The 25,554-nt window shown below is 38.8% G+C and overlaps 1 protein-coding gene across 13 annotated transcripts in view; it reads left to right on the forward strand.

The window, feature by feature from the left end:
• The window catches only part of TASP1 (taspase 1), a 254,206-nt gene that overhangs the window by 75,985 nt on the left and 152,667 nt on the right, over window positions 1-25,554 (forward strand). For 12 of the 13 annotated variants that reach the window (XR_009454031.1, XR_009454030.1, XM_059705535.1 and 9 more), the window contains one exon: window positions 6,860-6,966. The exons of the other annotated variant lie outside the window; for it this stretch is intronic. Coding sequence is in view for 10 of the 12 variants with exons in the window: in XM_059705535.1 (XP_059561518.1) it covers window positions 6,860-6,966 (107 nt within the window). In the remaining 2 variants the exon portion in view is untranslated. The remainder of the gene's footprint in view (window positions 1-6,859; window positions 6,967-25,554) is intronic. 13 annotated transcript variants of the gene reach the window in all.

The following is a 25,554-nucleotide window of genomic DNA, read 5'->3' on the forward strand; positions in this document are numbered from 1 at the left end:
CGAGGATGTGGCTCTGAAGAGCCTGGGCCACTTCTTCTGCCAGTTGGTGGAGGAGAATTGGGAGGGCATCTATTGTCTCTTGATGCAAAACAAGTGTGGTGGCTGTGCCCTCTTCCAGAATGTACAGAAACCTCCTTAAATGAGTGGGGCAGGACACCATGGAAGCTGCCAAGGTCCTACAGAGGTACCTGAACCAGACCGTTTTGGATCTGAATGCTCTAGGTTCTACCCACAGTTTTCATTATCTGAAAAATCTTTATTTTTGCCTTTAATTTTAAAATATATTTTTTGTTGAATGTAGTCTAGGTTGGCAGGAGTTTTCTTTTGTACTTTTTATTATTATTTTTTTATTGTGGTAAAATATACATAACTTAAAATTTAATAGTTTTAACAGTTTTAATTCATTGGTACTGAGCACATTCACAGTGTTGCATAACCATCATGGATTTCCACAACAATTTCATCCCAAACAGAAATTTTGTACCTCTCAAACAATTACTCATTCTCCTTTTTTTGTGAGCCCCTAACAACCTCTAGTCTATTTTTCCTCTCTGAATTTGTCTATTTTAGGGGCCTCCCATAAGTGGAATCATACTGTTACTGGCATTGGGGTTCTTGGGTTCTCCAAGATAGAAATCGAGAGGAAATCCCAGAGAAATTCCCAATCAGATTTTATTAAGCTTATGCCCAAGCACAAGGGAGATAGCACAAAGGAAAGGAAGGTCTTCTGAACTGGCTCATGGGGGTTGGGGAAGGACTGGCTCTGCTTGGCTTGCTTTTATATGCTGGGGACAAAGTGGGCTTGTGTGAAAAGGCGGCTGTTTTGAAAAAGGCAGGCTTGCAGAATTTTCCATTTCAGTGTTGGTTGACTTCCTTTTCCAGCTGCATTGCCTGGCACTGTGGGAGCAAGATGGCAGACTGCTCATTACTGCCACCCTAGGAAGGTCCCATAGTGGTCAAACCTTAATCAACTGCACCTGCAGGTCAGTAGTTTAAGCAGGTAGTTAGAAGGGAGGTAAAATTAGATACTGCATTTTTGAATGGGAGTGAAGGGGTGGTGACATTTTTGTGGTCAGCTTACCTCAAGTTTCTTTTGACTACCTGGTCTTCACTTCGGTTCCTGGGCACCTGGTATTTTCTATTTTCAGGCCCAAGTTCCTATGCTGTCTCAATACAATGTTTGTCCTTTTGTGTCTGCCTTTTTCACTTAGCATAATGTTTTCAGAGTTCACCCATATTGTAGCATGTTTCAGAATTTTGTTCTGTCTTATAACTGAAGGGAGGAAAGGAGAGGGAGAGAGTGATAGGAACATCAATGATGAGAGAGACTCATTGATCAGCTGCCTCCTGCATGTCCCCCATTGGGGACCAAGCCCACAACCTGGGCATGTGCCCTGACTGTGAATCGAACTATGATCTCCTGGTTTATAGGTTGATGCTCAACCACTGATCCACATCAGCACTTCTGATGATGCCAGTACATTATCTTCTAGATTATTTTGTTTCTGATTGGAAGTCAGGTATTATTTTTATCATTGTTTCCTTGTATGCGATGTGTTTTCTTTTTTCTCTTAACTGCTTTTAAGAATTATTCATTTATCTTTGGTTTTCAGCATTTTAAACATGATATGCCTAGGTGTGGTTTCTTTGTGCCTAGTTTTTACTGTGCCTGTTGAATCTGTGGGTTAGAGTTTTTAATCAAATTAGGAAAAACTCAGACTTTTTGTTGTTTGTTTGTTCATGTCTTCTCTCATTTGTTTCTAGGATTTCAGTTCTACTTACATTAAAATATTTTGTGCTTCCACTTGTTATTGAAGCTCTTACTTTTTCATCCTTTTTTCTCTGTGTTTTCTGGATTCTCCATAGAAATAGAACTAATAGAAGATATATCTATCTGTTTGTCTGTCTGCCTATCTATTTATCTACTCATCTTAAAAGACTTATTATCAATAATTAGTGGTTATGGAGGCTGACAAGTCCCAAGATCCTCAGGAAGCTGGATTTTCAATCCAAATCCAAAGGCCTGAGAATCAGGAGAACCAGTTATGTAGTTCTAGGATGAAGGCTGGCGGGTTTGAGACCAGGAAAAGCTGATGTTTTAACTCAAGGACAGAGGCAAATAAAAGTCCATGTTCCAGTATGAAGGTAGTCAGGCAAAAGGAATTCTCTCTTACTTAGGGGAGAGTCTACATTTTAGTTCTATGAATGCTTTCAGCTGATTGGATAAGGTCCACCTACATTAGGTAGGGCCGTGGTCGGCAAACTGCAGCTCGCGAGCCACATGCAGCTCTTTGGCCCCTTGAGCGTGGCTCTTCCTAAGCCTTAGGAGTACCCTAATTAAGTTAATAACAATGTACCTACCTATATAGTTTAAGTTTAAAAAATTTGGCTCTCAAAAGAAATTTCAATTGTACTGTTGATATTTGGCTCTGTTGGCTAATGAGTTTGCCAACTACTGAGGTAGGGCAATCTGCTTTCCTCAGGTTACCAATTTAAATGTTAATCTCACCTTCATCAAACACACCTTTACAGACATACCTACAATAATATTTGACCAAATATCTGGGTACCTGCTGCCCACTCAAGTTGACAGAAAATTAACCATTACACTTTCATTTGTATGAATTCTGTTCAGTTGTCTTAAAGTTCACTAATCTTTTCTTCATCAGTGTCTAATATTAATCTTATGTAATGATTTTAAAAATATAAAATATTTATAGCTTTCAGTTATAAAGTTCCATTTTTAAAAAATAATTTATATCTCTCTTTTGAATTTCCCATGTCTTCACTCATTATACTCATTGTTAACATATTTGTTATTGTTATTTTTAAAATCCTTGACTACTAATTCTAAAATCTAGGTCATCTGGGTCAATTTTTTTTTTAATTAAATTTATTGGGGTGACATTGGTCAACATGAACATATAGGTTTCAGGTGTGGGTTTCTATGTTATAAGATCTGTACATTGTACCTTGTGTCCACCACCCAAAGTCAAATCTCCTGTGGGTCAATTTCCATTGATAGATTTTTTTTTCCTTCCTCTTGACTCTGGATCACATCTTCCTGTTTAGTTGCAAATCTCGTAATTGTTTATATTGCAACTCAGGCATTGTGGATGATACATTTTAGAGACTATGGATTTGTTATCTTCCTTTGAATGATGTTGAGTTTTATCCTAGCATGTAATTAAATTATTTGCAGATAACCTTGATGTTGTCACAGCCTAGTTTTAGGCTTTGTTAAACTGAGTCTATTTTAGTTTTGTTTTTAATCCTAGACTTGTTTTCTTTCAAAGCTTTTATATATTTTACCCTTATTTTAAAAATGTGTCTTTATTGTTGAAAGTATTACATATGTCCCTCTTATTTTCCCCATTGGCCCCTTCTACCATCTCCCCCCCCCACCCCCACAACCCATCCCCTAGGCCTTCACCACATTATTGTCTCTTTCCATGGGTATTTATTTATTTATTCCTAAGATATATGTATAGGCCTTTCTGGGGTTTCCGTGGAAAGTCTCAAACTTTAAACTTTGTCTCTCCTACAGTGAGCATTTACCAAAACTCTGTCAGCATTTTTGCTGTTGTTTTCCTTCACTCTACTCTAGGGAACCCTATAGCCATTTTCTATTCTTTTATCTTCACCTCTGAAATTCTGATCTATATGTATAAAAGCCTAAGCGACTGTTCGGTCAACCAGTCGCTATGATGCTCACTGACCACCAGGGGCAGACACTCAATGCAGGAGGTGCCCCCTGGTGGTCAGTGGGCTCCCACAACCAACCTCCTGCAGCCAGCCAACCTCCCGCGGTCCCTCCCCTCGGCGGGCCGGCCCCAATTGGCCTGATTGGGACTGGGCGAGACAGTCCCATCAGCCCCGATCACCAGCCAGGCTGAGGAACCCCATCCATGCATGAATTTGTGCACCGGACCTCTAGTTAAATATATAATAGACCTTTTTACATTATCTACCCTGTTTCTTAATCTTCTGTGTTTTTCATCGTTTTATCTTTTTAGGCACATTCTGGATAAGTTTTTTCTCCTCAGGCTTTTAATTCACCAATTTCTTTTTTTATATCCTGTCAACTACCAAGCACATACATTGAGGTTTTAAATTTGGTTACCTGCTTTTTCATTTCTAGAAGTTCTATTTTTTTAAGAATCTATAATTTAATTTACTTTATAGTATGAAATATAGATGTATTCATGTTTTTTGTTTACTCTTTAATCATTATAAGGATACTTGTTTTATAGTTTTATATTGTGCCTGATAATTCCATTATATGTGGTACACATTGGCATTTTTTCTTCTTATTATTCATGGTGCCTCATTTCCATGGCTCCTGATTATCTTTGACTATATGGTTATTATTGCCCTTAAATAATTATTTGTGTAGACTCACCCATGGCCTAGGATGAAGGTGTCTTTTTCCAGATGTTATTTTTTGCTTTTACTTTTGCCAAGTGTGTGTGCACTGTGAATGGAAAAAACACTATTTTTTCCTCTTTTACTTGCATACTACTGTCACACTCACAACTCCCTATATCACTTCTGACATAACTTGTGGGGGTTTTCTACACCAACCAATTCTCTGTACCATCCGGGTGTCCTGCAATTCAATTTAATTCTGACACTAACTGGAGTTAGTACAAACCCCACAGGTTAAGGGCTCGGTCCCATAAGATTGCACTTCCCCTTTAGATGCCAATCGTAAGCCTGGGTTGTCACCTGTGCTTCCAACTGACTGGCTATACGTTAGAAGTTCCCATAGCCCCCTTTTTGGGGTTTGATTAATTTGCTAGAGTGGCTCAGAAAACTCTGGAAAACAGTTTACTTACTAGATTACCAGTTTATTACAAAGCATATTAGAGGATATGAATGAACTGCCAGAATTAGAGATAGATACATAGGGCAAGGTCTGGAAGGGTCCTGAGTGCAGGACCTTCTGTCTTTGTGGAATTGGCGTGTACCATCTTCCCAACACATAGATGTATTCAGTCACCTGGAAGCTCTCCAGGCTTTGTCCTTGAGGGATTTTTATGGAGGTTTCATCGTGTAGGCATGATTGTTCATTAACTCAATAGCCAGTGCCTATCTCCTTCCCCAAGGATGGGATAAGGCTGGATGAAAGTTCCAAGCTTTTAAGCATGGCTTTGTCTTTCTGGTGACCCATCCTCATCCTGAAGCTATTCAGAAGCCCACCAAGAGTTGCCTCATCAGACCAAAAGACATATCCTCCTGGAAATTCCAAGAGAGTTAGGAGCTTTCCGGAACTGGGGTCAAAGACCCAATGTTAGGATAAAAGGTGATCATAGTGCTCTTATCACCTAGGGAATTATGAAGGTTTTAAGAGCTCTGTGCCAGGAATCAGGACAAAGACCATGTATTTTCTGTTTCACACACTATTAATCAGAATCTACTTAATCTTAGTTAAAAGTTTATTATTCCCTGACTTACCCAAGTCACATGTTTGCAAATCTATACAAAGGACCCAGTCAACCCAAAATTTCTTTCCAATATTCCCCATCCCCCTTTTCTCCCTCCTCTTTCTACTCCCCACTCCCCCTCCTGTCATGCCATAATCGAAGACAGTCTTGCTTAAATGTACTTGGTATTGGGATAGAGAGTAAGTGCAGAGTTGCGTAGTTCTGGCCAACCCTAACAGTGTGTTAGCCCTTCCAATACCCAGTTTCCCACACTTGGAAGTTCCTCCACTTTTAGTGAGAGAACTCCCACTTTTAATGGGCTCTGGGCTTGATTTACATCTCTCCTTGATGCCATTATCAGAAAACGTTGCTAATATCTTCATTGTTATAGTCTACTTTGTAATTTCTCATTTGTCAGTTGAATCTAATTGGCTGTTTATATCTGTATATCATTTTACATTTTTAATTATTATTATTTTTTTGCTTTTGGAAGCTCTATTTGGTTCTTCTTAAGTCTTCCGGATCATTTTATCATCTTTTCTTCCTTAGTTATATTTTCAGTATCATCCCTTTCTTTCCATGAGCATAAACATGTTTTATAGTCTGTATTTGATTATTTCAGTATCTGAGGTCTTTGTAGGTTTACATTGAATTATGCTTGCTGATATTTGGCAAAGTTTTATTCTTGATGGTTTATTTCTCATGTGTTTTGTGAATTATTTTAAATTATGGGCTCATGTTAATTGAAACGTAGGAATTCTCTGAAGTGTGGTAAGTTAAGGTTTTTTGTTCCAGGGAGTATTTGCATTTGAATTTTAGGGGTTGTTGAGGCACTAGCACATTGAGATAATTTTTGAGTTTTTTTTTTTTTTTTAAATTTTAGGTCACTAAAATGAATTCTTCTCTAAACATATCTGAAAGCCCTTGGTCATGAATTATCTAGAGAGACTTTTCCTCCCTTACATATAAATCTAAGGCTGAGACTTGCAAGTTTCCTTTTTCTTTGCATATGGTGGCCTTTTCTGATTTTCCCTTTTACTGGGCTTAGCACCTTTCGGGGTTTGTTTCTTTTTTGTGTGGGTAATCTTCAATATGTTTCCTTGAGCTGCATTGTCCCCAGGTTTCATCTCTTGTCCTTTATGCAAAGAGACTTTCAAAACCAAAGTGGGTGGTGGTATGCATTGGCAGATACCTCTGGGTAGCATATACTACTATATACCCTCAGGACTTGTGTCTCTGGATTTGACTTTTTTTTTCTTTAACCTAAGGATATTTGTCTTATTTTCCTACCACTTCAGCATGCATTGAAAAGCCTCTTTTAACCTATTATCCAACATTCTTAAGGATTTGTCTTGAGAAGGCTCTACAGGATATGGCATCTGCCTCATTGCCCTAATATTTATCAAATGTCATTTTTAATGTTTCTTTTATAGGATTCAGTTTAGCTGCATTTAAAAGAAACAAGAGGAAACTAGAGCTGGCAGAAAGGGTGGAAACAGATTTCATTCAACTAAAGAAAAGAAGACAATCAAATGAAAAGGTCAGGAGGTATTTGAAATATTAATTATTAATGTATCATAATGATATATTTAATTTGCATTTAGATATATAAGCTTTAAAGTAGTATGATCCAGTAAAAATATTATGCATGCCACATACATCCTTTTAAATTTTCCAGTAGTTACATTAGAAAAGTAAAAATAGGCAGGTGGAATGAATTTTAATAATTTATTTAAACCAGTGAATCCAAAATATCACTTAAAAATGTAACCAATGAAAAAATTATTAGTGAGCTATTAAACTTTTTTTTTTTAAGTCTTCCAAACTGGTGTGTATTTTACTCTTCTAGCACATCTTAATGATGACACTGAATTTTCATTGTAAATATTTGGTCTGTATTTGTTGAAAAAGTAGTTTACATAACAAGTTATTCCAAACACACTTAAAACTTTCCCATAATATAACTGAGTATATTTTAAAATTAAAATTAATTAAAATTTAATAAAATTAAAAATTCAATATCTTATTTGCCCTTACTGCATTTTAAGTGTTCAATAGCTATATGTGGCTGATGGCTACTGATTTGGGCCTTGCAGCTTTAGATAGTGACTCTTAACATGGCTGCTCAGGGGGTAGAGTATGTTACAAAGAAATGTATATGTTGGGTTCATGTAGGGTTTTGTATACATTCTAATTGCAGGTTTCTGTTTCTCATTGTTACACATTCTTTGTTTGCATTTTATGCATTTGTGTACCATCATGAGTCCATGTGTGGCATTTCTTAGGTGTTTGGAAGTTGAAACCACAACATTCTTGGTCAGTCTATGGCTGGGGGGTTCATTAGCACATAGTTCGTGATGGGTGTCTCGCATCACAGTCATTTGATGTGCTTTGGCATCTTATTAATACTGGTTCATGCTTTCTGTCATAGTTTTATGTGATTTACACACACACACACACACACACACACACATATATATGCATAATAAATCATCTTTCATAGTGACAGATGTTTTCCCAGTGTGTTTCCACATTGGACAATTAATAAAAAGTTTGGTTCAAATCTTTTTATTTTTTTTTGCTAGAGAAAAGTAGGAATTTAGGAGGAAAATGAACATTTTAATAAGTAGATCTTGGTGAAAGTGGATAACAGTGTGATTCTGTTTCTTGTTTTTTTTTGCATCCCCTGTGCTGTCTGAGTGAGAAAATTTAGGACTTTTGTTCTTTTAAAAACGTGTGATAAAATTTGCATACAATGAGCAATTTAATCATTTCTAGAAATGTATACACCCATATAACTCATGCACCTATCCAGCTAGTAGAAAATTCTGGTTCCTCTATACTTCTTCTCAGCCAATCATAACTTGCCTACTTCTATTCTTGTCTCCCCTTTCAATGCATTCTCCACACCGGAGCCCAAGAGAACTTTGTAAATGTGGATGAGATAACATTGCATCTCTTCTTTTAACTCCTCAGTGGCTACTCATTATAGTGTGATATGGAGTAGCTTAGATGTCAGAGGTGGAAGTAAGTCTCAAAGAATAGTTCTTCAGCTAGAATGATTGATAGAGATCTCTCTGAGGGTGTATAACATTTGAGGTGACATCTAAAAAATAAGAAGTGAGCTTATGCAGAGTCAGTGAAATAGTGTTCCAGGCAGAATGAACTGCATGTGCAGTGGCCATGGTGGGGATTTGTCATGTTAGAGGAATGGGGAAGAGGGTCAGTGTGCCTAAAGCAGGGTAGGCAGGGGCAAGTGGTGAGATAAAGCTGGAGAGGAAGGTATGTGCTAGCTCCTTTAAAATCCAGTAGATCATGGCAAAGTAGATATCAGCTGGGAGATGATGACAACTTGGACTCTGGGCAAAGGGGATGGGGATGGAAAGAGGTGACTATATCTAAGGTATATTTTGAGAGTTCCTGGAAAGACAGGAATTATTGATGCCTTAGATATTGGTAAGGAAGAGAGAGAAATTAAAGCTCTTAGCTTTAGCAGTTGAGTGTTGTCATTTACTAGCGTGAGGAGGACTGGGGAAGGTATGGCTTCATAATGATAGAGTGGGAAGTGGAAATTAAGAACTTTCTTAGCCCATATCCTCTTAATGGACTTGGAATACCAGTGCTTTCCATTTTCACCATAAAATATGTTACCTGATGTCAGCAGTACCCTAAATACCCAAGCTAATAGACCATCTTTTAGTGTGCCATGTTTCTTTACTCCTTCCAATTGAATTATATATCATCTAGGGCCTCATTATGCTCATTATTTTTATCATTGTAATTGCATAACTCATTGTCTCATATACACCAATGAATATTGAGTTTAAAATAGTTATTTTTTTAAAAACTAAGAGAGTTGTTTGTTTGAAAACTAACTTGAAAAAATAGAGTTGGTTTATAAAGAAAATGCTATAGAATTAAAAATGAGCAAGCCAGCTGTAAAAGGTTGAAAAAAGTCATAAAAATCTAGAGGCATTATGCATTCAGAGTGCATGTTAGTGTCCTTATGTGCTTGTTCTATGTTAGATAAAATGAAACTTGAAATCATGGGACAATTCAGTGTGTTGTAGATTATACTAGAAAGATGACATGGAACATTTATTTGTGGGCCTGCATTCAAAGAAAAGACTTTAGTCTCATATGAAAAGATTGACTAATGAATGAACCTTTGTGTTTTAAATAAAATAAAATATTTAAGGAATGTGGGTGTTTTTTTTTTTTTTATTTCCTGCTTCACCCAGAGAATTTTCAACTTTTAAAAATTTCAACCAGTCACTCATCATACTGTTTAAGAGGATTTTCCATAAAACACTCGATGTGGCATGAGGAAAGATTAATTGTTGAGTTTGGTATATGGGTCTGAAGCTTATGCAAAGGTCAGGAGGGAGATTCCCATTTGGAAATTATTGGCTTCGAAAGGAATATAAATATATGTGGCTGGATGAGCTCACTTCTGAGTGAGAGTAGATAGAGCTCTGAAAACTGAACCTTAGGCCAGTTCAACATGTACTAGTGGGAGGAGAAACTAGCAAAGGAGAAAGAAGAGATAGCCAGTGAGGCAGAGATACAAACAGGAGAGTGTCTACTAAAAAGCCAAGAGAGGAATGTTTCAGTCAGTCAACACCTGGTTCAAATGCTGCTGAGAGAACAGCGAAGAGGACAGAGAACTGGCCATTGAATTTAGCACCTCAGACTGTGGGCCTGGATAAGGAGTTTCTATGACAGAGTGGATTGTAGAACAGTGTGGGCTAGGTTGGTCAGGGAGAAGAAGGATAGCGATAGCTCTTTTGAGAATTTTTGATGTGAGAGAGAGAGAGAGAGAGAGAGAGAGAGAGGAAGGGAAGGGAGGGGAGGGGAGGGGAGGGGAGAGGAAGAGAGAGAGAGAGAGGAGAGAGAGAGAGAGAGAGAGAGAGAGAGAGAGAGAGAGAGAGAGAAAGGAGTCAGAGAGAGAGAGAGAGAGAGAGAGAGAGAGAGAAAGGAGTCAGAGAGAGAGAGAGAGAGAGAGAGAGAGAGAGAGAGAGAGAGAGAGAAGAGAGAGAGAGAAAGGAGTCAAGAGTCCAGACCATTGCCAGTTACTTCTGTGAATTCAGTGAATAATTTGACATGTAGAGTTTCATTTTTCTTACTTTGGAATGGATTTAGTGTTATTCTGCTCTCTAGCAGGGCTGTTATAAGGAACAACAATGATAAGGGTGTTCAAAGGCTTGGTGGCTGTCATTGCCTTAGCCAGACACAATAGTCTTTGCTATTGTAGCCTTCATTTTTAATGTCACTCAGCCTAAAAGAAAGAATATTTCTGCCTAGTTATTTACACTGGGTGGAATCTTGTAATGGAGAAAGAGAGTGGTAAGGGAGGTAGGTAGAGGTGGGTTGAAAGGTTAAATTCAGGCATGATTCAAATGGAGTTGTTGGTGGCTAAACAGTACCAGGTGTTAGACCGGTGGAGTCAGACTGGATCTTGGTTCAGCAACTTCGGTACTTGAGTTCTGGCTAAGAAAGAATTCAGATCCAAAACTCAAACTATAAGAGAAAATTTATTTAGAAAGTCACAGAGTTAGAAGAAGTGAGTGGGAGAAGAAATGGGCGCAGGAAACAAGTTACAGAGGCAAAAGAAGGGCCCTTGGAGCTTAGGAGAGAGGAAGGGAAAGGTAACACACCTGGGGGTGGGAAGAAGAGGAAAAGGAGAAAGGCAAGCTCATGCTCTCAGGAGTGATTGTCACTACTGGGTCCTCCAGTCTTGAGGGTTTGTATCTGGAAGTTTCAGAGGAGAATCCCAACAGAATATTCATCAGCTTTCTAGGTGTTTCCTTTCAGAGTTGTGGTCTCCACTGCTTGGTCAGCACAAGGTCTGTGGGTTATTAGTCAATGCACCTGGACCTGAGGTCAGCCATGGCATTGCTTGTCTGGTTTTGCTACTTTTCTGGGCCTGGAGCTGAAACACAGCTGAGGCCTAGATGTTATCCCTCAGGGTTAATGCCTAAGGGAGTGGTTTGTGCAAGGGACCAAATGGGAGTCCCATGAGGCCACTCTTTGAACTCTTGTTCCTCCTCTCAGGGGAGAAAAGGTCATGGGATGGTCCAGACCAGCGGTCGCCAACCTTTCGGACCTCATGGACCCCCAGTGGCCCGCGGACTACTGATTGGCCACTGCTAGTCCAAACTGTATGGCCAGCGATAAGCTAGGGGAGGAAAGGTCACCCTGGGGGTGAGGTCCTCGTTTTCCCAGTTTTGCCCCTTGCTGGGTACCTGCGGCTTTTCACCCTGGTGGCCTCCTCTACCTGTCCCATCATCCTTGCTCTGCTCATATCTGTCTAACTACCTACCACGGAGCATTTCAGATATCTGAAGTGAAAGAAAAACATTTTTTATATTCAGAATAAGTGAACTGTAATGCATACAAAACTATGTGTGTGACATTGGCCTACAAAAATAACTGGGGCCTAGCCTCTGCCTTTAGGGAAGGGTGCTGGCCAGAGGCTTTGCTTTATAGTGTGTATGTTACCTTGGCAGGTCTGGTCTCATAGTGAAGATAATAAAACAGGCTCCCAGAAAGAAACACCACCTGATATGAACCACTTGGGCAAAAATAGAGACATGGCAGGAAAGGACAAGTGGCTGTTTTCTACATCAACCTGTATTTAGTTTTTTTCTCCCTGTCCTGTCTGTGTAGTTTCAATATAGTTTTGGTTAGCCAGCATTGACTAAGTCTGGTACTCCTGTTTGTTGTGGCTACATAAAAGAAGCTGTGAGTTGGATACGAAAATATAATAAAAAGAATACCGTGTTTGGTAACTTTCCTAAGGTTCAAATTTTATTAGTGTTGAAGGAGATAAATACTGTCTTGAAAGGAAAATACAGTAGAATAAGTCAATATTTTAAATTTTTGTTGCATTTTTATTTCTTTTTCTTTAAAAAAGTAATTGTTTGGATATCATAATGGTACTAACAGAAATGAAAAATAATGCAAGGAAACGATTTAACCAGCTTACTACCTCAATAAATTAGAGTGCTTTTGTTTTCCTTCCTCTGTGACATTGACATTTACATTTGACTTAAAGTAAGGATGGTTAATCCATTGAATGCTTTTTGCTGCAAACAGAAAAAAACCTGACTGTCTTAGGAAATGCACATTTGTCCCCCTACTTCCTGGCCCTCCACCACACAATAGAAAGTTTGGCGGTGGGGTGGTTGCCGGCATTAGCTTAGATTTCCAATGATTCTAGGACCAACATATCTGGGATTCTCTTGGGCTTTTCTCTTATGCCTTTTGCTTTATGCTATGATATGGCTCCTTGACTTTTAGATGTCACATTTGCATTCTGGGTGAGAAGGAGAGAGTGGAGGGTGGGAGTGGGGAAACTATTTAGTGCCAGGTGTATCTGTCACTTTTTGTCTGTGATGTAGGTTTTTCAGAATCTCCCTCAATAGGCTTCTCCTTATTTTTGGAGAGGTAGTGGGAAAAGGGCACAATTCTATCACATGCATATTCCTGGCTGCAAGAGAGCCTAGGAAATGGAGCGGATTGTTTTAAGTACTATCTCATAGTCATGGCTTGCTGCTGGACACATTGTCTTCCCAAGCAAAATAGTTTTGTCAAAAGAAGAGGAGGAGGTGGGGTGGGGGAGAGGAGGAGGAGAGAGATTATTAGGTAGGCAGTTTGTAGTGTGTAGCATAAATGGAAACATTCTCCTTCATCTCCCTCCCCACAATTAATATGTCTCTTGTTACTACAAACCTATATTGGGTTAAGCAGCTAATGTAAATATAAATCAAATGAAAACACATTTTGTCTTGACTTTTAGGTTATATGGATTTAAGACATAATATTAAAAAATGAGGAATATAAATATTTTGCAATTGTCTGTTCTTAGTCATTAGCATCTCTGTTTCATCGATACTTATTTTTTTGTGACTGGAACACATGCTGGAGAAGGAAAAGATTACTATATAACTGTACTATTGTGTACTATAAAAATAGTAGCTGTTTGCTCGCCCCGCTCTGGACAGACCCAACTCCTCTGGATTTTTCTTTTATCCCGTTGTTTCTCTTATGGTGTACAAACCGTTCATACTTTGCATGGTGGTGTCGGACCATAAAGTGACTGGACAAGCTGCAACTGTGCAAAGGGTCTTTATTTAAAAAATTGAAATTCTTTATTGCTGAAAGTATTACATATGTCTCCTTTCCCCCCTATAGCGCAAAGGATCTTAATGGCCAAAAATTACACTGTCCCATGACTTTTATTTGGTCAAAACATTAAAAACTCTTACTGTTGGTTATAAATGCATAGAGAAACAAACCGAAATAAGTAGGTAAAACAAATATTTATTTAGTACACTAATTTAAAGCCTTAGAAGTATTAAGAATTAAAGTGTTTCACTTCTGTTATCAAGAGTAATTTGAACGGTACTTGCTTTCTTGTCATATAAGTTATGACATAGAGTGAGCATTTTTTAATGTCATGGGGAATTCTCAAAGCCCTTTTTAATTTTGAATCAGCTTTTACCATTTTATCCTTTGTACTTTCCATGTTGTAAAATATCTTCCAGAGTTTACTTAATGTCAGGTTTTTGGCCAGTGCCTCTTCCTCTGGGACCTCTTCATTTTTTTTGGTCACAACTACATTTCTTATTTATGTTGGTATGTTTGTCTTCACTAAGTTCCTGTGACTGTTGGTCTAGACCAGGGGTGGGCAAACTTTCTGACTCGAGGGCCACAATGGGTTCTTAAACTGGACCGGAGGGCCGGAACAAAAGCATGGATGGAGTGTTTGTGTGAACTAATATAAATTCAAAGTAAACATCATTACATAAAAAGGTACGGTCTTTTTTATTTTTGGTTTTATTCATTTCAAATGGGCCAGATCCGGCCCACGGGCCGTAGTTTGCCCACGGCTGGTCTAGACTCAGTCTCTTAAATGGTAGCATGTTGAACATTCCCATGGCCAGGCATTTCTTCTTTGACTTCATATATTTCTTTTCTTTTTTCCCCTCTTTATTTTTCTTTATTGATTAAGGTATTACATATGTGTCCTTATCCCCTCATTGTCCCCTGACCCCCTACTCATGCCCTCACCCCGCCCTGGTGTCTGTGTCCATTGGTTAGGCTTATATGCATGCATACAAGTCCTTTGGTTGATCTCTTCCTCTTACCCCCACCTACCCCTACCTTCCCTCTGAGGTTTGATGGTCTGATCGATGCTTCCCTGTCTCTGGATCTGTTTTTTGTTCATCAGTTTATGTTGTTCATTATATTCCACAAATGAGTGAGATCATATGATATTTATCTTTCTCTGGCTTATTTCGCTTAGCATAATGCTCTCCAGTTCCATCCATGCTGTTGCAAATGGTAAGAATTCCTTCATTTTTACAGCAGCATAGTATTCTATTGTGTAGATGTACCACAGTTTTTTAATCCACTCATCTGCTGATGGGCACTTAGGCTGTTTCCAGATCTTAGCTATGGTAAATTATGCTGCTATGAACATAGAGGTGCATATATTCTTTCTGATTGGTGTTTCTAGTTTCTTGGGATATATTCCTAGAAGTGGGATCACTGGGTCAAATGGGAGTTCCATTTTTAGTTGTTTGAGGAAACTCCATACTGTTCTCCACAGTGGCTGCACCAGTCTGCATTCCCACCAGCAAGCAGTGCACAAGGGTTCCTTTTTCTCCACATCCTCACCAGCACTTGTCATTTGTTGATTTGTTGATGATAGCCACTCTGACAGGTGTGAGATTGTACCGCATTATTGTTTTGATTTACACCTCTCGGATGATTAGTGACTTTGAGCATGTTTTCATGTGTCTTTTGGCCTTCCTTGTGTCCTCTTTTGAAAAGTTTCTATTCAGGTCCATTGACTATTTTTTGATTGGGTTGTTTATCATCCTTTTGTTAAGTTGTATGAATTCCCTATTAATGTTGGAGATTAAACTGTTATCAGTGATAACATTGGCAAATATGTTCTCCCATGCAGTGGGCTCCTTGTTGTTTTGTTGATGGTTTCTTTTGCTGTGCAGAAGCCTTTTATTTTGACGTAGTCCCTTTTGTTTATTTTCTCTCTAGTTTCCATTGCTCTAGGAGCTGTATCGGGGAAGATACTGCTTCGGCATATGTCTGAGATTTTGTTGCCTGTGGATTCCTCTAAGATTTTTATGGTTTCCAGTCTTATATTTAAGTCCTTTATCCATTTTGAGTTTATTTTTGTGTATGGTGTAAGTTGGTGGTCTAGTTTCATTTTTTTGCATGTATCTGTCCAATTATCCCAACACCGTTTATTGAAGAAACTGTGAACTTGGCTCCATTGTATGTTCTTGCCTCCTTTGTCAAATTTTTTTATTAAATTTCACTTCTAACATTATCACTTTTTGTTTCTTTGCTTCTCTTTCATCTTTCTTGGCCAGTTCCCTGTTTTGATAGCAAGTTTTGTATGTCATGTGGATTGATCACTGGGAGACAAGGAGGAAGCACAACTACACGCTTTGCTGTTGTGCACAGTGACACATTACTGACAGACTTGAGAGGAAATGACATGATTGGTCACCGGTCATGATGAGTGGTGATCTGTGAACTGAAGAGCTAGCAGCGGAGTTTGTGTGTTATGCAATTTCTCATAGTTAATATACCATGTAACTGAAATTGAGCCATGTTGTTGAGTGACTGCTATTATTTAACTAAACGGTGGTATCTAAAATTCATCTGGATTGGAATTAGGCAAAATGAGGACTGTGTTTCTATAAAAGAACGAGAATTATTTGTCCTGTGGTTTCCTTTAACCCAAGTGTTGCTTATCACAGTTCAGCATGCTCCTCTGTCTTATGTAATTCCTGCAAATTGGCCTCTGGATCTCCCCTGGCAGTATTGCCATGGGCTCTCATTGTTTTTAGAATATTTTTCAATAATTTTTGTGGTATATATAATGAAATGATGACATTTTAAATTTATTTTTTTGTTTTGATACAATAACAAAATAGTAGTTGTGTTGGTTTTTATCTTTATCATATTTGAATAAGAAAACCTGTCTTTTGGAATAAAGTAGTTAACTTATTGGCCACTTGCTGTTCTTGGCTTATGCCACTGGATGGACTGAGTTGCTACAAAGAAGAGATGCTCACGTTGGTAAAACAAACAGGCTCAATTCACGCCATAACCTAGATTTCATAAATATCAGTTTCAAACAGCTAGCCCTAAATATTACTGGAAGGGACTCTTTTATTCTTAGAGTATTAAAAGAGGTTGGGGGTATTGTTTGATCTCAACATTATTGATGTTTCAAGCCTTTTTTTTCCCCCTCTTCCTTTTTCACAAGCATATTGTCAAAATAGTTTCCATGTCTTTTTCTTTAATAACAGATTTTACAGTTGAATGTACATAGAATTCTTTGCCTCCTCCCACCACTTTTATGAAGTAATTTAAGTTTTCAATTAATTTCATTGGTTTTTAGGTAAAGCAGTTCTCATATAGGGTAGTGAAATAAAAGATAGTCAGACCTTTTCCATTGTGTGAACATCTTTCATTTTTCAATTTCTAATGAACAAATTAGAAAATTTAGCAATGCTTTATATTATGTTGTGTGTTCAAAACCACTCTAAAGAGATGCTACAACTTTTAATTTTGTGTTCTTTAGCCACCATATAGGGACATCAAATTGGCCACATGTTTCAGAAAGGAAATGTTGGGCCTTGCTTTGTGTGCTTCATATAAATATATTCTATTCGTTTGAAGTATATTGTGGGTAACATTTTTTCCTTTTATCCACCATCTTGAAATTATTATGTAAACGCTTAACTGTATCATACTAAATCACTGTATTTTTTGGGTGAGAGGTAGGTTAAGATCAAAGAAAATAAATGCACAAAAACAACATGTTTTCCTCAGATTGTTCTATTTGTACATGTGTACATGTCTGTGCCTTATGTGTACAGGGAAAGAAGTAATTAGTCTTTTATAGAAATTTACTTAATCTGGAGTTTTGCTATTTCTCATGAAGGTGGTTAATGCATAGATGTACGAGAAAACAGGAGTAAAGAAATTTCTTTGACTTCTCTTACATAAAGAAATATACTTTATATATTTTTTTTGGTAAAATTGAAAATTCCTTGTTAAATGATTATTTTCTATATGAAATGATTTCTTTGATTTGTAAGTAATATTAAATTACATTTACCTCACCTAGGACTATCTTTATTACTGAGTAAGATTATAGAATTTACATGTAAATAGGTAGGTCAATGACTTAAATAAATTAGATTAGCACTACCTCATGCATTTAGATAGGCTATGGAGCCAGAAGACCAGCATTCCTTTGCAGTATAACTTGATGGGATTCTTTAAATGTCTATAGTTTGCTGTACTTTATGTAATTCAGTCAATTACTGAAATCTAGAACTTGCAACCCTTGAGAGCTGGACTCCCCTTTCCTCCCTTTTCAGGAAAAGCATGCAGGAAAAACTTTTCAGGAAAAGTTTTCATACAAAAATTAAATAGTAAGTTGAGTTTCTTCCCAAGTCTTCCTTAAAGCCATCCTAAGCTATGCCTTAAATATATCCTGGGTCTGAAAGTTATAAGTGAGATAAGATTGAAGCAAGATTAAGGAGTTAATGAATCCTAACTGCTGTTTTTATTTTGTAATGAAAGTAACCTGTGGTTTTCCAGGAAGCCTGTTATAAGTTGACATTAGATATTGTCAGTCTTAAAAATCTTCTCTCAATTTTTAGTACTCAACAGCTCTGTAGAGCCTCCTTTAAATAAACAGAATCAGTGGAGGGAAAAGAAAGAGCATCCCTTTATTATCAATGAAATAGTCCCAGTTGATCTTGTATATAATGTAGAAATCATTATACTGTTGCTTTTCTAAGAGGAAATACCTCTAGTGAATGGAATTTAATTGGGACTACAAGTAGGCCTTCCCATGTGGGAATTGGCTCAGACCATGGTTTTAAGAGCATACAATTCTAAATATCTCCTCATAGAGTATTACCGTGCATTAATGACTTGTGCTGACCCATCATATAGTGATGCTGACAGTTTTAGCTAATAAGACCAGTGGAATAAACCAATGCATGAAAAGGCAAATGTGTGTGTATACACACATGCGCGCACACACACAGATCAATAATAAGGATATTTTAACATCAGAATATAAGAACCAATATTTAATTAGGTTGAAAGAAAACTATCTGTGAGTCTTTGAAGGCTTGATTAGACCAACTTTTTTCTGCCCTGGCTGAGTTGCTCATTTGGTTGGAGTATTGTCTGGTACACCAGAAGGTGTGGGTTTGTGGGTTCAATTCCTGGTCAGGGCATGTGCCCAGTTTGCAGGTTCGTTTCCCAGTTGGGTTCATGCAGGAGGCAGCTGATTCATGTTTTTCTCTCTGTCGATCTTTCTCTCTCTCTCAATCAATTAGAAAAGTAAAACCACAAATTCTTAGACTACTCTCAATCTACTGAATCAGAATCTGCAGGGATGGGTAAGGTATTGGGCCAGCATTTGAGAATCATTGCTTTGTTCTGCCTACAATGTCACAGTGGGCCTGGAGAAGCACCTGTCTAGTAATCATTGTTGTAAGAAACATAGAACATTCTAGAGGAGCTGGGAAGTACACGATTGTGTTCAGTTAATAACTTCATACCCACTTTCACGCAGTTCCCTCAGCTTCAGGGAGACTGGAACTCTTTCTCCTTGCTCGTCTCTATGTCATTGTCATTGTCCACAGGCACCCAACCCATAGCACCCATTTAATGAAACTTTGTTTTTTATAGATTAATCTAATTCATATTTCCACCCCTCTTTTCATGCCCTAAATGGTTCCAGTTGCCTATTACATAGTTTCACTTCTTAGACTCATCACACCCTAACAGCATGCCTAGATTCAAGCTTCACCATTCTCTCCTGGAAGACTGCAATAGCTTTCGAAGCCACATACCCTTTCCAGTCAGCTCTATACACAGCATCGGTGGAATCATTTAAGAGTACAATTTGATTTTGTCATGCCCCTACTTCAACTCTTCAGTCAGTTCCAGCTGCTCCTAAGAGGAAAGTATAAGCTCCTTAACAGAGCCCATAGGACTAGACAGGAGCAAGTGCCTGTCTCTCTTTCCAACACTTTGCTCTCTCACTTTCTTTCTTGGTCACATTGTAAAGATCCTTCTGGGGTCAAGGTCTTTGTTCCAGATCCCAGGAATATTGCCTTTCCCCCCTCCCATTTCTCATTTTAAGCTGTCATGTCGCTCCAACTACCTTTCTTAGCGTGTTTATTTGATGTCATCCTCTTTCACTAGAGTTCAGATTCCAGAAGGACAGCATTTATATATATTTTAGTTACCATGGTTTCTCAGCTTGGCATGTAATAAGTGCTCAGTAAACATTGGTTTAATGAGCACATGTACTGTTATTTATTTTTGCTTGTTTCTTTTTGGTATATTTACTAACATCAAGGCCAAACCTTTTCACTTGTGATGGCTAGATGGTGGTAGTATCTTCAGAATGAGCTTCTCTGCCTGCTTCTAACTTTTCTCTGTTTCTCTTTAATCCTATGTATTTTCTCAAGATACATTTCCTTAAAAATACCTTCATTGGTCATGTAGTTTTCCAGGAACAAACTTTAATAGAATCTTTATTGTTTGTAGATTAAAACTCAAACTTTTTAGCCTGAATTTATGAACCCTCTTCAAACCTGGACCCAACCTACTTTTCCAGTATTTCTCTTTTGGAATAATCTTTTTCTCTTATTGAATGCATTTCTTTATTGATTTTTTTCATGAATTTGCTAAATGTTCTCACTTCCAAGTTTTCACTCATGTTTCTTTCCCTTCATAGAATAAATAATAATAATAATAATAATAATAATAATAATAATAAATACCAGATACTTCTCTGACTACTGAAATTCTAACCCAAGTCCTCTTCAAGGACCAGCTCAAATGCTACCCCGATCAGAACATATCTCTCTCTTCTGTTTAGTACATGTAATGGACATGTAATTCAATAAATGCTTGTTGAATTGAATTACCGATTTTGTACATTTGCCATTTTGAGATTGCTGTGTTGTTATTTTACCATATTTGTGTCGACTCATGGAGGCATGAACATTTTGATTTTTATTCTTAGCACAGTACCTTCATTCAGTGTACATTACTAATTTAAACATCTACAGTTGATGATTTTAATATTAACTTTGAGAGAGAAACATACCAGGTTATTTTCTTTAATTGTAAGTCTTATGGTCTTTCAAGATAAGTTTGAGTCTATTAAGTATTTCAAGCATATGTTAGTCTAAAACTATGCTTTACTTTAAGCAATAAGCTTATATCTGAAGATATAATGAAAAAAGAGTTAGTCTGAAACATTACTAATAATACTATTGCACTTCCTCAATACGGTAGAGATCTAAAGATTCTATATAAGTAAGTGAGGGAAATGATTGTCAGGAAATATCTTAGACACAGCCACAGTATCATCTGACCACTCCAAAGAGGTGAGGCAGGAAATGCCCACAAGGGGGAGTGCCCATCTAGAGAAACTTGACCAAGCCTCTTTCCTGTTATGCAGGTAAAATGGCTGTTTTACAAATGCACTTCTTGACCATGTCTGATGTTCTAGGAAAGAGAATGGACCCTCGCCACAGCAAGAATTTCTGCCCATTTTGTAGCATCCGTTTATTGTGGTTGTATGATTTCCAAGGAGGTACAGGGGACAGAATGGAAATGGGGTTGCCTAATAAGCTAAGACAAGTTTATGAAGCCTGTGATTGTGCTTTTTTCCCCCCCTTGTGTTGAGAGTATTTTCATTTTACAAGTTTTGTCATCTCTTCTGTGGCCCTTTGGGGTCATTTGCCCAAAGAATAGGCACTGCTTCATTTTCATTGCTCCATTGATCTGTGTACCCAGAGGTTATGAATAACTCACCTGCAAGTCACCTTGAGGAGTGCACAAGCTTTGAATGATGTTTGCACCAGAGGTAATGGCCTCTTGGGATTTTTGTTCTTTTCTTTCCAGTACCTATTTTATCTTTGACCTGAACATTATTACCAGCAACATTTATTGAATGCTCGTCATGTGCAGGCTTTTTAAGTAAGTTTTAGGGAGTAAAGAGAGCATCCAGCATCTAGGCCTTGACCATTATATTTGCTCCAAGGGAATTAAACAGTAAAGGGAAATCATTCATTTGATATGCGCTAAGAATGAAACCATCAATGGGAGCTACAGGAATGAGCAGGATGGAGAAATCACTTTAAGCTTGCTAAGTTTCTCATGCTAGGCTTCATGGGAGAGGTAGAATTTAAGCTGAGTCCTGAATAAAAGTAGGAGTTGGTATCTAGATGGAGAGAAAGTGCTAGGCTTAGAAATCTGGGAGTGTATAAGCTTGTTACATTACAGAGTTTCTGCAGGACAGTGGTTTCAAACTCAAATCCTCATGGGGGCCAGGCAGGTAGCCTAAGTGTGTGAGCCAGTCTAGGGAGATGGAGCTATTGGCGATATATGCTCCATTCTAAGGTGTTCAGAAACACAATGTGTAACACCAAAATACTTTGCTGCCCAAGCCAAACTCTGGTTTTGAAAACTTGTTATCTTTGTGAGGACACAACAGTGGATCAACTGTCCACCGAATTTAGCAAAGTAAAATAGGCCACAGGAATTAAGTCCATAGCCGGAGGGGCTATGAATCATGGGGCTACTGATCAGGGACTTGAGGCTGTTGTCTGGAGTGGCTGAATGTCTACTTTTATTCATGCTAACTGTACTTAGGACAAATAAGGGGACTATTTTGAAATATGTATGCATGGGGCCCGTCCTTGTGGCTAGTAGCATTAAACACACACTTTTGAATGTTGGGAGTCTTTGAGGTTAATTTAAATGGCATTAGAATTTATAGGATATAGTGCTTTTATAAGTAATTTAGATTACATTTTATGTTCTAGAATATACTTAGCTCCTCTCCTCTTCTTTATAATTTTTGATATATCATTACTTTCAAGTAAGATTTTTTTAAATTTAATTTTTTATCCTCACTAGAGGATATGTTTTATTAATTTTAGGGAAGGGAGAGAGAGAAAAGAGAGAAACAGACAGAGAAACATTGATGTGAGAGAGACATCGATCAGCTGCCTCCTGTTATGCACCCCAATTTGGGCGTTGAACCTGCAATCCAAGTATGTGCCCTGACTGGGAATGGAACCTGTGACCCATCAGTGTATGGGAGAACCAACTTAGCCACAGTGGCCAGGGCTCAAATAAGATTTTAAGCAATCCTATCTAATAAAAGAGAAACATGGTAATTAGCGTACGACTGCTACCCTTCCCATTGGCTAATCAGGGCGATATGCAAATTAACTGCCAGCCAAGATGGCGGCTGTCAGCCAGGCAGCTTAAACTGAACATGAGGCTTCCTTGCTTCAGTGACGGAGGACTCCAACGTTCCCCGCCTGCCTTGCCAGCCTCTGAGCCTGCAGTTTAAGAAACATTGTAACAAATACAGAAGCTAAACAAAACCCCAGAAACCTGCTTTCAGCGAGCCGGGATCTCAGAGTTGGAGTTGATACAGAGTTTCGATTATAGAACCTAAACAAACCAGATACCTGCTTTCAGCAGCAGAGGCCTCAGAGCTGGAGCCAGAGCTAAAGCTGGCCCAGAATAAAAAAAAAAAAAAAGAAAAAAGGAGTGGTTGGGAGCTTCAGTCCCAGCCTGAAAATAGCTCTCAGCCCCTCACCCAGACTGGCCAGGCATCCCAGTGGGGACCCCCACCCTGAAGGGTGTGTGACCAGCTGCCATCAGCCATCATCCCCTCATCCAGGCTGGCCAGGCACCTCAGTGGGGACCCCCACCCTGATCCAGGACACCCTTCAGGGCAAATCAGCCAGCCCCCACCCATGCACCAGGCCTCTATTCTATATAATAAAAGGGTAATATGCCTCCCGGCACCGGGATCAGCATGACAGGGGGCAGCGCCCAAACCCCCTGATCGCCCTGCGGCTCTGTGTGTGACAGGGGGCGGGGCTACAACCTCCCTATTGGCCCTGCTCTGTTCCTGACAGGGGAAAGCGCTCCAACCCCCTGATCGGCCCTGCTCTGTGCCTGATAGGGGGGAGCTCCCCAACCCCCTGATCGCCCTGCGGCTCTGTGTGTGACAGGGTGCGGTGCCCCAACCCCCCAATCAGCCCTATCCTGAGTGTGACTGAGGGTGGCATCGCAACCTCCGATCCGCCCTGCTCTGTTCATGACAGGGGAAGGCGCCCCAACTCCCCAATCGACCCTGCTCTGAGCCCGACCAGGGGCTGCACCTAGGGATTAGGCCTGCCCTCTGCCACCCGGGAGCAGGCCTAAGCCAGCAGGTCGTTATCTCCTGAGTGGTCACAGACTGCGAGAGGGCACAGGCTGGGCTGAGGGACCGCCCCCCCTTCACACCCCCCCCCCCCCCCGAGTGCACAAATTTTTGTGCACAGGGCCTCTAGTTGAGGAATAAAAGGAGAAAAAGTATTTGGGTATTTTTTTTCCTTTTTAATATGCTTATCTTTAGTAGTTAATATATTTATGATTTTGAAATCATTTGTTTTTGTGAGTGTACTCTTAATTGTGTAGCCAAATAGATACTGCTGTACTTTAAAATTACATCAAATAAAACAACTTATTACTGTGTTATTAAAGTCAGTGTCAAATATTTGTTCTTCAGTCTGGGAGAGGATGGAATTTAAATCCAGGTGAAATGACCCATTTCAATTGTCATGGTGTTTCATGGCAGGAATAGACTCCAGATTGTCCCAGTTACCTTTTAGTCCTTTATCTGTTATTCCCCACTGCTTTAAGACTCAGTTCAAAGGCCAGTGGAGCTCTGGTATTTAAAAGAAAAAGTGTAATTTTATCCAGAGAAGGTAAATGTATGCCCCCAAATGAAAGAAAGACCAGAGGTCCAGACCATGACCAGGTGTTCATGAAAAGAGCCAAATTGGACAACTAAATTGAAAAAGGTTGTCTGCTCTTATTAAAGAGACTTTATTGCTGTCTATTTAATTAGTAAGGTCTTAGCTCACGCTTGTATGTTTTTTAATCTGCCCAGGTAATGAAGTTCATAGCCTATTAATGAGTGTGCTGGTAGCATGTTGTGCTATCTCTGTCATTGAAGCACTATAACATAAGCGCGCCTGTGAAGTGAAACTTCCCAATAATCTTGATTCCCTCCTTCTCCCTTGATCACATTTCCAAGACAGTGATGACTGAGTTTAAGAAAGTGAAGGATGACCAGTGGAAAATGCAAAGTTAAAGTTGAAGTATAGTATGGGTATTGCTTATTTAGAGTTTCCAGAAAGCAGTTTAGAGTTCAAGAAACTGAATTGGTTAGTCATAAATGAGAAGAATGTGATCTCATGCCAGATGATCTACGAGGATGGGAAGGCAGTAGAGAAGTGTTATCAAAAGAAATATTGAATGGAGGACTGTGTGACCAATATCAAGACATAATTTCTTCATAGATAAAGTGAGAGGTTTGGTGGTAAGAGCCTTAGAAGTTTGTTTTGAACAGTAGACCAAAAGGCTTGCAAAACCTCCTGAAATAAAGATTACTCCCATATTGTGAGAAATTAGTCTGGATTTCATAGCAGTTGTTTAAGGACATACTTTTGGGAAAGAATGTATTTAGGAGTGATGTGCTAAAGCGTAATGTAAGGGGAGATACCTAAATATAAAATAGAGGGACACATAAAAGGTAATAGGAAAATTGCTTTAGTTAGGTTGAGTTTGGATCATGCATATAAATTGAGCAAGATGCAGTCTCAGAGGGCACGGAGTTTGATTACTGATGTTCAATTAAAAAACATAACACTTATTTAAGTTGCTCCTTATAGGTGGATGAGGGACAAGACAGCTACAAAAGATCCTAGAACAAGCCAGAATATAAAGAGCCTTCCTGGGAAGGAGAGAACAGTTTGTTTTAGGTTGTACCTTTAGGCACAAGGGTCTTCTGTGTGGTTGGGAAGCCATACAAGAAACTTTTCTGGAGTTGCCTGAGGCTGCAGGACTTGAAGGGCAGTAGTTTGATGTGGGGGTGGGATAGTGGTGTGGAGAGCCACATTTGCAAGGTCAAAGCAAGGGTGAGGAAGGAATACCAGTTTCTGTTACTCCAGAGAGTCAATGCTCA

This window comes from Myotis daubentonii, chromosome 8, assembly GCF_963259705.1.
Source record: "Myotis daubentonii chromosome 8, mMyoDau2.1, whole genome shotgun sequence".
Lineage (NCBI taxonomy): Eukaryota > Metazoa > Chordata > Mammalia > Chiroptera > Vespertilionidae > Myotis > Myotis daubentonii.